Below are 16,078 nucleotides of genomic sequence, written 5' to 3'. Positions count from 1 at the left end.
TTTCGTTTTGACAAGGCTTGACTATTTTCAATAGTACAATAGTGTGATTAATAAAATTACAATTATCTGCTTTTGGGAAGAATCTTAGAAGATTTTCCAATCTATTGCTGCAAGAACGAAGGAAATCCATCGAATACTAACCGATTTATTAGCATTTGAAATTGGACATATTTTTCACTTTTTTCGGTTTTAGATTTTCATTTCACATCCCTATGTAGCCGAACTTCCTGTGAGAAGTATTCTACTTCAAAATATTATCTAAAACTAAGAAAAGCTTTAAAACAATGTTTTCGCTAGTCGGATATATTCGTTTCTTACATACCGCATAAGAAAGATCGCGCAAAAACAAATCATAAAAATTGAAAATTTGCTCATACAAAATCGCATAAAAATGGATTTGACTGTATAAGTGTATAAGTGAACCATGTTCCATATTAAGGCAGAATCGTATCCGCAAGATTACAGCGTTCGAATCGTAGTGAAATCAGGACATTCGAACCCTACAGATTTGAACATGTGTTTATTCTCAGGTCAGCCCACTAACTCTTCCTTAACATTGAATTCTACAAAACCACGATGACTTATTTTTGACAAGAATAAATCCTTCTTACAATAACTGACCAGATGGAGGTAAATGTTATATTTGACTTTCTGGACTACACTTTTTCTGTCTCTGGCTACCGAAACTAATTTTGTATGTGGAGGTTGTTGGGAGCATCAGATATTTAGTTGTTTCCTCACGCGCGGCACTCGCACAGATCGCGTAGTTTGTCGAGAAAAATAGTCATCGTTCGTCTCAAGGGGAGATCGAAGCAAGCTGTGATCAAAAACGGACGTGAAAATGTTTCTCGTCGGAATTTTTCATCGTTTTTTCAAGTTTTTATAAGTTATATATTTTCTATCTGGAAAAGGGATGTGTCTACATTTATTGAATGAAGGCCGCTGTTGTCTCGGTGTGAATTCCGAGTGTTTGATTCGAATCGCGATGAAGTGTTCCGAGGGTTGTCGTGTACGGTTGAGGATAGTGCAATAATGTCGACGTATTTTATTTAGCCTTCCCGTCGCGTAATCGTTATATTTTAGGTGCAAAGGGTGGAGTAAAAGTTAATACGAAATGTGGCGGTTTCGTATTATCGGTGTGACGTCGATGTTGAAATCCGTTAAAGATTCGTGCAATTTTGTGGCTAATTTGTGAGAGCTGCATTTCTTTTTCGGTGGCGGAGCACGTTTCCCGCTAGCCCTTGCCTTGCCATAAGTGTGTGTGAGTAAGTGCAAGGTGAACAAGGAAAAGTGCGAGAAGTGCAAGTGCAGGATGACCGTTGCTCTTGCGTGCGGCACGTTCTCGCACTAGCATGATGATTCACAGAGGACGCGGGAATTAAAGGATAAGTATTAGTGTTGGTAACGTTTTGCCTGTGTTTTTTGTTTGATTTGCATGGCAAAAGGGAACCACTGTTTTTTTCTGCTTTTCACGACGCTGTTAGCTTCGTATCCTCTCCGGTATGGCATCGGCCTTGCAGTGCGTGCTGAGACTTGAGGGGTGCAGACTGTAGGATTGTCGTGAGTTTGTGATTTCTTTTGTTTTTGTGCAGTTTATATGAGGATGATATATATGTGTGAGGTATAGTTTTTTTTTCGCGTTCATCGAGCTGTCTCGTTATTTGTGTGCGCAGTGGACTGACGTCGGTAGGGATACTATACATACCCTGCTTGCGTTGTCAGCCGTTTCTGAATCAATTGGGTTATTTATTTATTTATTTTTATTTTGGAAGATACATATCTGGTTGCATTGCTCTCAGTATATGGAGATTTGTTAAAGCGTGATTTCATGGAGTCGCTTTGTTTGCCAAAGTCTATACTCAATAGACAGAATTGCTCCAATAGGAGGGATGTTTTAAACCTTTGAACACGCTGGTTTTTACATGACGGAATGAGTAGCAGTACAACATAATTTAGAAATTTATCTTTCGCGCTCCGACTGGACGGTTACGAATATTTTGAGCAGTTTTATGCCCTTGTTTTATGATTTTTCTAGCTTTTGAGTAAATACTGAAACACATAGACAACTTTTAATTTAATTAAGTAGAAATCTTGTCGGTGAGCATGGCAAATAAATTTTAACTGCAATTGTTTTGGCATTTTGTTAAATCTAATTAGTACTCGGTCTTGTTAAATATGCATATTTGTATTTTAAAAAATTTTCTAGCTATGAATGCATGGAACTTTGCCAGTTTTTTCATACTCAGTAGGTATCTTCGCTTTATTATTCAAGAAGTAAGTGGTAATCAACGCTAAATACCGTGTCTCCGCGCGTATGCGTCGGTAAGAGAGAATAGAGCGGTCGCGCATAACTTTCCGAAGTAAACGTGTTTTCGGCCCAGGTGAGCTTTGCTCAACTATGGATTTTCGGTGTGTTGTGACTTTCGATGTGTACCAAACCATTTATTCGCAGACTGTCCACCCGTAGGTTCTTTTCCAGCACGCAGTGATTCGGAATAGGTTCCGTTCGTTCGATAAATATCGTAAATAAATAATCGCGACAAAACATCGTAATTAATCGCCACCAAATATCGCAATTATTTGCAATTAATATCAGGATTATACGCGACTCGTCTGTCGAACGGCGATGGCCAAGCAAATAGGCCGTTTTTGAAGTTCTCTTGCTGACCGCTTGCAGTATGTGTTGAGGGCCTATATATTTACTTTTCTCTTATTTTTGGGTAATGCATATCTGGTTGCTTCGTAACATTGTGTAGTCAGCTGAGATAAATCAATGAGAGATACGTTTCGGTAGTTGCATAATGACTTCATAAACAGATTTTCGAATATTTGAGTGTGTCTTGATTAGGTTGTAGGTCCGGTATCCTCGCGTGCGCTTTATTTTTGCGGTGTTACATCATCAACCGGAATGAGTTCGGATCGCGTTATGATTTCCGTAAAAGATATAATGAACTCGTACGCGCGATATTTGGTATTATGAACCTGGTATTAGAACTCAGCGCATCGTTTACCAAAACGAAATCTGCTGCAAACCTTACCCTTTTCTCCAACATCCCAGTGATTTCTCGTGGAAGTGCAGAGGTGTTCTCGGCTTCCAATAAAGCGAGTATCACGTCAACATATTCCTATACACACTCCTTCTTTGACCTGCATTCGGATGCGGCCGGCGCTGGTATTGCCTAATATAAAGATTAAGGTCACCAGTTTTTACACATTGAGGATGAATATTAATCCCAAGCATCATCCATTGGTTCTCTGTGTAATTACAGATGATCTGGCAATAACGGAGTAGCAACCGCGGGCGGTCAATCATGCTCATCATGCTCATGCTCATGCTATACTTTTAGCTCTGAGAGGCCAAAACTGTTGTCGTATAATCGTCAGCAAAGTACGTTGACCAACATGTAAGTTGCTTCGATGCACATGTCGAATAATAGCCAGTGTAAACGGATGCCCATGCGGTAAAAGTAGTTGATGCTTAGCCTCGTAAGGAAGATGAGTATTCCTAATTCTCCCGCCAACACGAAGAACTTCGTCGCTTTCATCGAAAAATGGATTCAAGCATCGTAATGAATGCTTAAAGTCTTTTTCTTCCCTTATCATCTTTATCTCGGTTGAAAAACATTCTTGTTGTACCAAGCGTACAGCCAACAACAAGCCGCTTCTCATTTCGTCGACTGTGGCAAGTCCTTTAGTAATGTGCCTTCTGCCGCTCTTGATATAATGCGCAAATCGCACGACGTACGCCATGGCTCGTTGAATAATTGAGAATCTGCTGATTCTATCAAAAATTTTCATTCTCGAAACTTCCAAGCTAATCAAAACTGTCTGCCGAAGCTCTGGAATACCTTCAGCTGGAATTGATGGTGGTGTGCGAATTTCATATTCACTCTCGTTCAACGCAGCTGGACCGTGCCACCAGAGATTTTGGTGAAGTAGCAGATTAGGTTGTTTTATACCCCTCGAAATCAAATCTGCAGGATTCGATTTTGACGGCATATAACGCCAAGCACAATCACTCGTTAGTGCTTGTATTTCCTTCACCCAATTTCCAACGAAGATCTGAAGCGTTTCGGGTGACCTCTGTATCCAACAGAGCACAATTTGAGAATCGCTCCAAAGAACAACTGACGAAAAGTTGATGCTCATTGATTTGGTAATTCTGTCCGTTAATCGTGAAAGTAGCAAAGCTGCCTGAAGCTCTGCTCTCGGAGTTGTTATTTCTTTCTTCGTACCTTGCTTTTTCGGTAATATTCTCGACTTGCTACAGATCAATCTCATTTCAGCCCTACCATCATCAAAAATCGATCGTGCATAGAGGCATGCACCATATGCAAGGTCAGATGCATCGGAAAATCCATGCAGCTCTATGCTAACGTAGCCTACGGAGGAAACCCATCTCGGAATTTTTATACCATCTAATTGTTGCAGTTGAGATCGAAAGTTCACCCAGAACCTTACGAAATCTGTTGGAAGGGGTGTATCCCAATGCAATTGAAGCAACCAGAGTTCTCTCATGGAGAGCTTAGCTGTCATTAACACTGGGCCAAGAAAACCAAGTGGATCAAAAACTCTTGAGATTTCACTCAGCAGACATCTCGTGGTCAGTGGTACATCACAGTTCGGTGATTTAGGGAGACAAAACGTGAACATATCGCAGATTGGATCCCATGCTATTCCGAGAGTTTTCATCAAATGGTTCACATTAGGGTTTCCTACCTGTCCAAGTTTTTCTATTTTCTCTTCCGGTATTGCTTTCAGTAGAGCCTTCGAATTCGAACAGACTTTGTGAATGTCAAAACCCCCTGATTTCTGTAACGCAGTCACTTGGCTGATTAGCTCCTGCGCTTCTTCGAGAGTGTTGCCACCTGACAGCATGTCGTCGATGTAAAACGAATTCCTTATAGCGTTCGCCGCTAACGGATACTGTTCCTCACCAGTTGTGGCCAGCTGTCGAAGCGCCATTGTCGCAAGAAACGGCGAAGAAGCAAGCCCGTAGGTAACGGTTTTCAAAGCATAAAACTTCAGCGGTTGCGAACTATCTTCTCTCCAAACGATTCTTTGAAAACGGATGTCATCTTCATGTACTTCCACTTGCCTGTACATTTTCGGAATGTCCGCGCTCACCGCAAAACGAAATGATCGAAAATTTATCAAAATTGAGATCAAGTCATTTTGTACTGTTGGACCCACGATTTGGGCGTCGTTTATCGAAATTCCGCTGGATGACTCAGCCGACCCATCAAACACAACTCTTAGCTTCGTAGTAGTGCTCGATGGTTTCAGCACATAATGATGAGGTAGGTAGAATGCATCTCCTTATCCTTCACTTGGCTGCGGTAAAATGCTTATCATGTGGTTCAAGTTCTCATACTCTCGCATAAATTGTACGTATTGCCCTTTTAGCTCTGGATCTCGATCTAGTCTCCGTTCAACTGCTAGAAACCGCTTTTTGGCCATCTGTAACGAATCACCCAATAATCGTCGCTTTTCGTTAAACGGCAATCGTACAACAAATCTGCCATCTTTTTTACGTTGATGTGTCTGCAAAAAATGAGTCACACAATAATCATCTGAAAAGTTATCTTGCTCTGCTGTGCCGTCATAGGAATCAAAATGCCAAAACCGTTCTAACAATTTACCGACATCATCTTCACTGGCCATGGTGTAAAATGCATGCCCCATGTTGACATGCCGTTCGGTATAAATCCACTCACTATCCATCCCAGATGAGTTTCTTGGATCGTTGGTGAATCATCATCCAGGTTAAGCTGTCCTTGTTTCATCAATTTGAAGAAAAGCCCCGAGCCAATAAGAACGTCTATTGGCCCAGGAATGTTGATCTTTGGATCTGCCAACTCAATTTTATCCATAGATGTCCATATGGTCAACTGAAAATCTGCATCGGAAGCTCGCCGGTAATCTTTTTGACAACAAGAAATTCCATGCAAGGTGATTCGTATTCGCTTACTCGAGATCTTATTCGCGTGTGTACTTCAAATTGCATCCCCATCGGGTTGCCTCCAATCCCAACCACTGTACAACTTGCTCGCTTCTGTTCCAGCCCAAGTTTCGTTACTAACTCTTCTGTAATGAAGTTTTTGTGCGAAGCTGAATCCAGAACAGCTCGACATTCAGTAACACGGTTACCCGAACCACAGATAATAACAGTCGCTGTAGCTAAAAGGGTGTCCTGTTCAAAATTAACGTTAGCACAGAGAGCAGATCCACTATCGGAAGTCGATGCACTCGCGCAGCTTACAGCTTCCTCGGGAAGGTCCTTTTTCGATACTGTATTAGATATCGATACTTTACTCTCAGAAGGCTGTGCATTTTCGAAATGCAGATATGTGTGGTGTCGTTTCCCACATCGCTTGCAAGAATGTTCAGATTACATCTTGCCGTCATGTGACCCCTTTCCAGACAGTTGAAACAAGAGCCACTTTTACGAAGTGTCGCGTATTTTTCACTGAAGTTCGTTGTTTTAAAAAAATCGCATTTCCATAGTTCGTGATCACCCTTACAATGTTGACATTTTTCATTAGTCGATACAAGACTATGGAATTTTGATTCCGTCTTATCAGACAGACGCGACTGTCTGTTCAATTCCATCGTAGGTTTTGCAGTGCGACTGATTTTTTCGTATACGCGACATCTTTCCTTCAAAAATTCCATGATTGAAGAGTACTTAGGTAGCCCATCACGTTGATTCAGCTCCCAAGCCTTACGAGTTTTCACATCAAGTTTCTTCGCAAGGACATTTGGCAATATCATTTCTCCCAACCCATCTACCGGTAACTTTAGATTTCTTAGAGCATCAACATGTTTAGAACAAGTATCGATCAACTTACGTAATCCGATTCCACTGTCCTTCGTCATGGTGGGTATATTGAAGATCGCATCAATGTGCTTGTCGATGATAACTCGTTTATCTTCATACCGTTCTCGCAAAGTAGCCAAGGTCGCATCATAATCGCCATTATTAATGATGTCCTGGTCTATCACTCCTGCTGCACTGCCTACCAAAGCATTGCGCAAATGGTACAGCTTAATAGCAGGAGACTCGGTTTGATATCGGGCCATAACATTCTCGAACATGTTCTTAAAGGCGTACCAGTTCTCGTAGTTTCCATCAAACGTTGGCAGTGGAGCTTTCAGTGGAGGGATATTCGGTTGATTATTCACTGGTTGCACTGATACTACTGGTACTAACTCATTCTTCACCGTAGCTTCCATTAAACTGGTCAATTTCACATAAAGATTCGAATATAACCCCTCAAACTCAATAAACTTTAACTCCTCTGCATAACGCACTTCGTCATCAACGTTCAAATTATATATTTCATCTTGCAACTCATTGCATTCACTGTACGCACTTTCCACAAGTTTCATTTGTAGCTGCAGGAAGTGTTTGTTCTTCGATTCATCCGATTTCCGAATCGCTCCTTGAACACGCCTCAATTTTCTTTCCACGGCTTCCCTTTTCATTTGTAGCACTTTTAATTCACTCTTAATTTTTCTTCTCGATTCCTTTTCTTTTTGCAGCTTCAGTTGCTCACTGATAGTCAGGGCCGGATTTACGATTGTGGGGGCCCGGGGCCCAGTTATAGTGGGGGCCCCGAAATAAAACAAAACCTTTTTTTTATCGTACGAGTTAAAAATATTTATTTGCTATTGAAAAGTTATCAAAAATTTGTTAATTTTTTTTCTTTCGTGTTGTTTTGCAGAAAACTTATTAATTAAATAATCAACATTTAACTCCTTCAGTATACTCGTACTCGAAACTTAATAATGCTAAGACTGCCTTTCATTCTCCACAGTCGTACGCAACCTATTTTTAATTAGTTTCATCTTCGATTTTTTTTTCTTGACACCTGAAAAAAAAACCTAATTTGAAAAAATTGCTATCCACAGGCAAAAATTTGCACACAATTTGAGAAAGACTGCGCAAATATAAGACGACTCTGACAATAATCTACAGAAACTAGGAAAAAACTACACACATCTGCAGGTCAATAAAATCTGCACACGAACTCAGAAAATCTGCATTTTGCAAAGCACATCTGATGTTCCTGATTCGGACAAGTTAGCAAAAGCAATGCATTAAAAAAATTGTGGGTTTTCTTTCTCTGCTTTATCTCCCATGCGCGCTGGTTCGATTCAAATGGTGTGTTAATGTGTGTCATTCCAAGAGAATACAAGGCAGGGATGCCACATATACAGATTTTTCTGTATTTTACAGATTTTTGAACTAAAAGGCAATACAGAATCTGTATTACAGAATGTTGTCAAAAATACAGATTTTACAGAATCTTTTGCTATTCGTAATGAAATCAATTTTTTGGAAGGTTAAATTCAATTCAACGACTTTCAAACTTTTGTGAAAAAACCTGATGCTGTTTATGTTAGTATCGTTGCAGAAGAAGAGGGATGAGGCTTGGACGAAGGCGGAAAATAACGTTTCGAAATATTTGACGGGATTTCTATTTAAAATTTGTGAAACAAATTGCAAAGCTGTTCGATTTTATCGATTCTGTTGTAAAAACGGTAGCTTTATTCAATTCTAAACATTCGTGAAATTGGAAAATTTAAATGATTTGATTTCCAAAATTCGTAACAGTAACTGATCGACAAGACATGAATAACGAGTTTTACTAGCTAAGAACAAACTTTTTGACCGGAAGATTCGATGAAACAGATGACTTAACTTGGTCTGAGTAGTTGGACGCCACAATGCCAATGGTAAATTCATGTTTCCGTTACTGAGATAATTTGTGCGAATTTTTTCAATAATTCCACATTCTTCGGCTTTTGTAGAACGCATATTTTCAATATATAATTGCAGCAAGTCTAAAGCCAGAAATCTCATGGCCCCTAAGCTTATGAGCTCAATTTTAAAAGCTAAAAGCTACGTTGCTAACCAAGCAGAAGCTACTAGAATTAAATTACCAAAAACATGCATGAACATCACGTCAAGATAAATAAACAATATCGTGTTCAGTTACTACATTTGATTAACTCGCCTAATTATAAGTTTGGAACCAATAAAAAATTAGGCCAAAGCAAAAAATGGTGATTTGTTTCAATATATTCTTTAAGGAAGAAGATTTTCATGCAACATTTATAGTTTGCTGGATACAGATACAGCAAAAATACAGAAATAAATGTGGCAACCCTGATCCAAGGTGAGCTCTTATGGATGTAGTTGTGATATTGGCGCTAGCGAAAAAATAACACTGAAAGAAAGTGTCAGATTGAAATGGTCTGATCAAATTTTCTTACTGTAAATCGAACTTTTGATTAAATCTCATTTTTTAAAGAGAAAAAATCTTTTTATCAATTTGTGGGGGCCTCAAAAATGTGGGGGCCCGGGGCCCGGGCCCCCTGGGCCCCCCCATAAATCCGGCTCTGCTGATAGTCAAAGGGTCCGTGTCACTAGGATTATCACCAATACCCACCACTTTCTTCTTATCTGGTGTGCGAGTAGTAGCCATCTTCTACTTTCAAGTAACAAACACTTTCACTTTTGAAATCGCCTCGATTGGCTTTCTACTATTCACTTTCACTTCGAATTCACCCTCACACAAGGTGATCAGTTTATTTCTTCTCACGAATAACTACACAATCCGGTTCGAAGGACCAAAAAATCATGTAGTTTTAATAGTGGACTGTAATTTCCACCGAAAGAAAACGCAACTGTTAACGTTTACTTCTAACTTGTATTTCGCGATTCGTCTTTCACAAAAGATAAACAATTAAACACTGAATGAATTATGCGCGACGCACCCCTGTATTTATAGCACATTCTTTCTTATGTCGTTTTCTTTTTCGCTGTGCTTCTCGAACAATGTGGAGCATATCGCAACTCAGTTACCAGAAGGGATACCAAATGTGCAGATTTGTCTGCAAAACGCAGATTTTTGGAGTCCGTGTGCAGATTTTTAGTGATTTGCAGATATTTGCAGTTTTTTCACGATTTCTGCAGATTTTTGTCAGAGTCTCCTTATATTTGCGCAGATTTTCTTAAAATGTGTGCAGATTTTACAGACTTTTGCCCGCGTGAGCGAAATTTTTTCGAATCACGGGTAGATTTTTTTCAGATTTCGAGCACATTTTTCCGGTTTTTCGAGCAGTTGCAGACTAGTGATGGGAAATATCGCCCAAAACGGACATCGATAACAATCGATAATTCCGGGGCTTTTATCGATATTATCGATAAGTATCGATAATTTGATAGCTAAAGTTTGCGTTAAAATTTTTTTTTTCAGATGGTGATAAAAAAAAAAATTCAGATGGTGATGAAAAAAAAACTAAGACAGATAATTGAGTTGGATAAATTTCCCATGGAAGGTAATCATGTTAGCTTCCTCGAAAAAAAATATTACGTCCTTGCGTGCGGCCTTCCGGCAGTTAACCGGAACATTCGCCATGGCGGACGAAAACATGCGTGTAGGCATGTGTTTAAGCTCTTTCTTCGTTTTTTTTATTAATTCCTCCTCCGTTTTGCGACAAAATTGATGGAATAGATCTTGCGCTTCAAGTTTTCCCAGAAATTCTCGATGGGACGCAACTGGGGGACGCTGGGCGGATTCGCCGACTTTGGTACCACATCGATATTCAGCCGCTCCATCTCCTCCAACGATCGCTTCGAGTAGTGGGCCGACGCCAAATCTGGCCAGCAACCGTGTCTTCGTCCTTATGGTATTTCCTGATGAACGACGCAATTTCTGGCAGGCACTTCGTACTATAAATTTCCCCGTTCACGGCCAGCCCGGAGCGAAAAAAGAGCAACTTTGACATCCCTTTTTCGCTGATTGTCAGCCACAGCCGCACCTTCTTGGGGACATTTTTCAAAAACATCTGGCATCTCTGGTTACCAGAAAAACGTAGAACGTGTAGCAACTCACTTATAGAAAAGTGTAGAATATTCGAACAGACGCATTTCATGCATCTTCTATGGTCATTTTTTACCAAGAAAGGGTTCACATAACAGAGTTGAGCGCGAGTTATATGAACCAATTTGTTTGCTGGGAGACCGCGTTCACCCTCCATGTACTTCAGCGGTTTCCTAGCCATCGGCAGTAGGACCAATTTCTGTCGCTTCCCTCTCGGCAGTCTGACTGTCTGGAACAGCCCGGGGGCACTTTTAAAGTCATTCTAATAAACAGTTTCGGGATTCCATCCAGTCGTAGGCTAAGGACTTGGTTCGTGGCGTGGAAAAATCTCTCGATGATGCGCTCCAGCATCGCTGGCGCGTGCAGAGCGCCAACACGCTCTTGTTCTTGGCCATAACGAACTTTTATTCGTTAGGCCACGGATTTGTATTGGTATTCGCGTATAGCCTATCACAACAAGTCCTCTTGCTTGCCTTATTTGCACTTTTTAGCGCCGATCTTGCAGACTCGAATGCTGCATGGCGCTCTACCCTAAGTTCTTTGGTTCGCGCGTGGTACATCCTCCGTCTATTCGGCAACCGCGTGAGTCCACCAGTAAACCGGTGGCTTTCCATTCCTAGATGGACGAGTCCACTTGAGCGGAGCCAATTACAACCCGTCGAGCTCTCTTAATTGCCTCCTCAAATATCTCGGTATCGAAATGTGACATTTGCGATCAGTCATTGGCTGGAGAATGTCACTTCGATGATCGACTCCGCACAATTTCTCCTGAAACTCTTGTGAAACGGTAGAACAGCTTTATTACTTTGTGATTTGGCAGGTACTTTTTGAAACAGATGCCTGTTGAAAGCGGAAAACTCTCAATATCTCTCGCTAGACTAAGCCGCGAACTGTTGCTAAAATGCGACCGGAGTGTTCTCGCAGATTACTATACGGGTATGGGTATCTTCGATCCTGCGGCAATTCCTAATTTCTTTTCTCACTGTCCAATCGCGAGATTCGATCAGTGAATAAAACAATTATGCTGAACGAAATAATGCCCTTTCCCGGCACTGTGAAAAAGCAGTTTGAGAAACAGTTTGCATTGATTTAATAATGAAAATAAAACAACTTCACATTCGAAACATATCAGTTGAATAATTATTCTGCTTTCTCTTCGCAGGTACCTCGCCGGTCGGCTAAACATTATCTCCAACACTGAGGCCAAAGGTCTCAACACATTTGTCGGCACGTTTGCCCTCCCTTCGGTCATTTTTCTGTCGCTAGCGGAGCTGAACTGGAGCACGGTTAATTGGAACTTTTTGCTAGCGATTTTGATTTCCAAGACTGTAGTCTTTCTCGCGGTGGCGGTCATCTCTCTGCTGGTGGCACGACCTACCAACTATGGCCGGGCTGGATTGCTGGCCATCTTTTGCACCCAGAGCAATGACTTCGCGATTGGATTTCCCATCGGTAAGTTTCCTATTCGCTTCCATTGCAGTACGTGTTCGATATTTATTGTCTTGTTCTGTTTGCAGTGACGGCGTTGTACTCGAAAATTCATCCGGAGTATGCATCGTACATTTATCTGCTGGCTCCAATCTCACTGGCGGTTTTAAACCCGATCGGATATGTGTTGATGGAAATTTCCAAAATTAAAGCGAAATCGACAGAAAATGAGGTAAGATTAAGATAAGGCACCGCATACGTAACCATCATTAGACACCATGTGGGAACTCTAAACCAACATCGCGTGCCTCATTAGTACTATAATTTGACATTAAACTTGAATCCCCCTAACGACTATAATATCTCCATTCTATCTTTGGGAAAATTTCTCAAATAATCATCTCCTTTCATGTCAATGTTCATTTCAGGCACTTGCTACCCGTCGTTCCTCGTTGCCGCCCTGCTCACAGCTATCGGATTCCAATGGTTCCAGCCGCAGCCTGCTGAAAGGCAAAGTTCTAGTCATCATAAAAACCATTGAATCCGTATTTTTTAACCCGGTGCTACTGATGACCGTTCTGGGAGTAGTTGGCGGACAAATATTTCGCAACGGTCTTCCAGTTGTACTCTCCAGCATCTTGCAGGTGTTGGGGAATTCTTTCTCCGCCACGGCTCTTTTTCTACTGGGACTACGCATGGTTGGCAATGCATCCACGCTACAAGGTCCCGGTTTCATTCTGCCGGGAATTCTAATTATAGTAAAACTACTCGTGCTACCGTTGGTAACGCGCCAAACAGTGAACATTATGAACGCTGGAGCTAATTTCTCCGAAACAACTGACCTCAGCACTTTTGGATTTCTATACGGAACATTCCCTGCTGCGCCGGGAGTGTTTGTTATCGCCTCACAGTACAATCAGGATGTGGACCTGATCGCTTGCAGTATGGTTGCCTCGACCTTCATTAGCGCTCCGCTGATGTTTATATCGGCTAAGATGATCACCATCACCAACCTGAAGCCGTCCGATTACCTAAACGAGCTGGACAAGTTTTCCTTTGACATCAGTATCGTGGCCATTTGCTGCTCGGTGTGGATGCTGCTGCTGTTTGCGTTTACCCGTCGCATTCGCAAAATGCCACATCGGGTGACAAGCTGTTTGATCATATCACAGCTGATCTGCAACGTCGGTGTGATCATGTGGTCCTCGTTCGAACAGAACAGCGGCTGGAAGATGTACTTGCAGTTCTATTTTTTCACAATCGGATGTTACAGCAGTCGCCTCTGGACCGCCTTTCTGGCAATTACGATTTTGTTTCTGCAGTGTCGCAGTCTGTGTTTCGTACTTAAGTTGTGGCCTCTGTTTGTGAGTATAACACACTTGATAACATTTACGATTTCATCTATTTTGAGTCTATTTTTCTAACAGATCGCCGCAGCCTGGGGCTTACCGACGTTAATAGTATCTTTACTATTTTTATTAGACACCAAGAACATTACCCCAACCGAAAAACGCAATCCGAGCTTTCAGTACGGTAACGCACAGGCTGCGATCGCCGTGTTTCTGCTAGTCATGTGTTTCATCGTCACAGTTGGTTGTTTGATTTTACATCAGCGCTTTAAGAAGCGACACGAGAAGTATCTAACCCTGTCCAGGGAAGTCTCCTCACCGGACACGGACAGCAGTACAATGGGTTCAAGCTCGGTAGCAAATCTGATTCAGGAGGAATTGAGCAACGGCTGCGCGGGTGGAGTTTCGGGAACAACGGTGCACCGACGCAGGCCTTCGTTGACATCAAGTGATGATGAGATTTTACGGGGAGGAAATGCTCAATCGGGCAATTGCGGAGGAAGTAGCGGTTGCTGCACTAACCAAAATACCATTCGAACTGTGGTCGATATTGAAGATTTGATTACACAACAAAGCGTAAACGATGATGTTGATAAGTGAGTACAATTTGTCTGAGTGGATAACAGTTTATTTCACCTTAATTGTGTGTGTCTTTTTAGCGACGAAGTAACCCCTGCCAATGGAATGTGCTCGGCTCAGTTCAATTGCCCGTCGGCTTCTAAACAGCAATGCCAATCACTAATTGATCGGTATCGCGAACACGCCAGTGACGGATTAGAGCCGCTGGAAGTGGATAATGCTGCCGATGCGCATCAAACTCTCAAACACATGGTCTTGCTGATCCTGTTGCTTTGCTCCATGTTCGTAGGTCTCGCCCTTTCGGTGTGGACTTTGATCATGGAGGGAATGTCCGGCATCTACGTTGAGCTAACGTTCCTAGATGCGTTCCTCAACTTCGGACAAAGCATCATCGTCCTAGCGGTGTTTATAACTGACACGGGAGAACTGCTGCTGCCGTTGATGAAATTCTGGCGTAAGATTTGGTATGGAGCCAACATGCTGCAGCTGCCGATTTGGAGCGATATAAGTGCTGAGACGCGACACATTTGTGACCAATTCACGACGCATCATTTGGACAATTGCCGAAGGACTATTGCCAAGGATAAAAGGTTATTTCTAACAATTACTTGTGAAACACACCTTTTTAATTTTATCGTTTTTCTTTTTCGATAGATGGCGTATTAAAATCTACAAGAAAGTTTTCTACGGCAGTGCTTTCGTCGACTGGCTATTAGAGTTGGGCTTGGCCAAAGATCGTTTGGACGCGACCCATTACGCACGCCGACTGGTGGACGGTCGCGTCCTGCGGCATATCAATAATGTTTACCATTTCCACGACCGCAATCTGCTGTACACGTTCTGCGATCGTTTATAAATTTACTGGATTTTATTACCTTGATTTCGTAGTTTGTAAAAACTATCCTTTGCACTCGATCTGAAGTGCTCTGCTTGCTATCGCACCGGCAGCCAGTATTTCTAGAAAGTTTTCGAATATGAGAGTGCTACTCCCAAAACTTTCTAGATGTAATTTGTGTGGATAGTGTGCCGAGCACTGTGGAAGTACTGTTATACCAAAAACAATCGACGAAGCTGGAAAATATTGTGATTACTAGTTTTTGTATGAAATTTAACCTTATATAAGTTAGTCCTGTTTCGGGTTAGTATTTGTTATTTTAAAGTATTTATTGCCCAAAGCTGAATTACTTCATGAAGAAGAAAAAAAGCAACAACTGTAAATGTGACAAAGTTACAATTTGTCCAATAAGTGTGTGATGCGATGTAAAAATTTAACAGCAGCCTTCAAAAAGAGCGTATCTACTAGTTAAGTAAAGCTTGCCTAAAGGTTCTCAAGACAAATAAAATACCTGCAATGTTTTTAGTCATTCTATCATCAAAACTTTATATTAGAGAAGTTATAAATGAATATATTTTAAGGCAATTGATTGTTGTTTTTTTTTTATGTACATTGATGACATCTTGAAAAGCTTGTATTTTACGCTTCCGCACAATTTATTTTTAAAGATTGTTATACCTATATTTTTATTCTTTACAATGTGGGCTCTGGTATGGCCCATATCAGTACTGACCAAACGTACCATTTTGAATGGTCCCGTCTTCTAACCTTTTCGTGCCGTTTCTGGATGTAGGTACTCTGGAAAACTTTCAACAAAGCGCTGTATTAAAATTATCAATAAAGACTCATAGTGATTTTACCGAAGTCCGTCTAAAAATTAACTTGGGCACTAGAAGGTTAATGAAGCAGAACTATGGAACACAGAGCCCGTGATGGTTGCAAATCATTGGATTCAAATATTTTCCGAAAAGGAAAATAGTTTTCTGGGATAC

The 16,078-nt window shown here is 41.3% G+C and overlaps 1 protein-coding gene across 7 annotated transcripts in view; it reads left to right on the top strand.

The window, feature by feature from the left end:
* LOC129721568 (integral membrane protein GPR155) overlaps positions 1–15,675 on the top strand; it is a 52,480-nt gene extending 36,805 nt beyond the window's left edge. For all 7 annotated transcript variants that reach the window (XM_055674295.1, XM_055674298.1, XM_055674299.1 and 4 more), the window contains exons 3-8: positions 12,058–12,347; positions 12,413–12,555; positions 12,752–13,687; positions 13,751–14,268; positions 14,332–14,841; positions 14,906–15,675. In XM_055674295.1, coding sequence (XP_055530270.1) covers positions 12,058–12,347; positions 12,413–12,555; positions 12,752–13,687; positions 13,751–14,268; positions 14,332–14,841; positions 14,906–15,107 — 2,599 coding nt within the window. In that variant the 3' untranslated portion in view covers positions 15,108–15,675. The remainder of the gene's footprint in view (positions 1–12,057; positions 12,348–12,412; positions 12,556–12,751; positions 13,688–13,750; positions 14,269–14,331; positions 14,842–14,905) is intronic.
* Positions 15,676–16,078: the final 403 nt, after the last annotated feature.

The sequence above is a fragment of the Wyeomyia smithii genome, chromosome 2 (assembly GCF_029784165.1).
Source record: "Wyeomyia smithii strain HCP4-BCI-WySm-NY-G18 chromosome 2, ASM2978416v1, whole genome shotgun sequence".
Lineage (NCBI taxonomy): Eukaryota > Metazoa > Arthropoda > Insecta > Diptera > Culicidae > Wyeomyia > Wyeomyia smithii.
The sequence above is the reverse complement of the archived record's forward strand: the minus strand, read 5'-3'. Positions and strand labels throughout refer to the sequence as shown.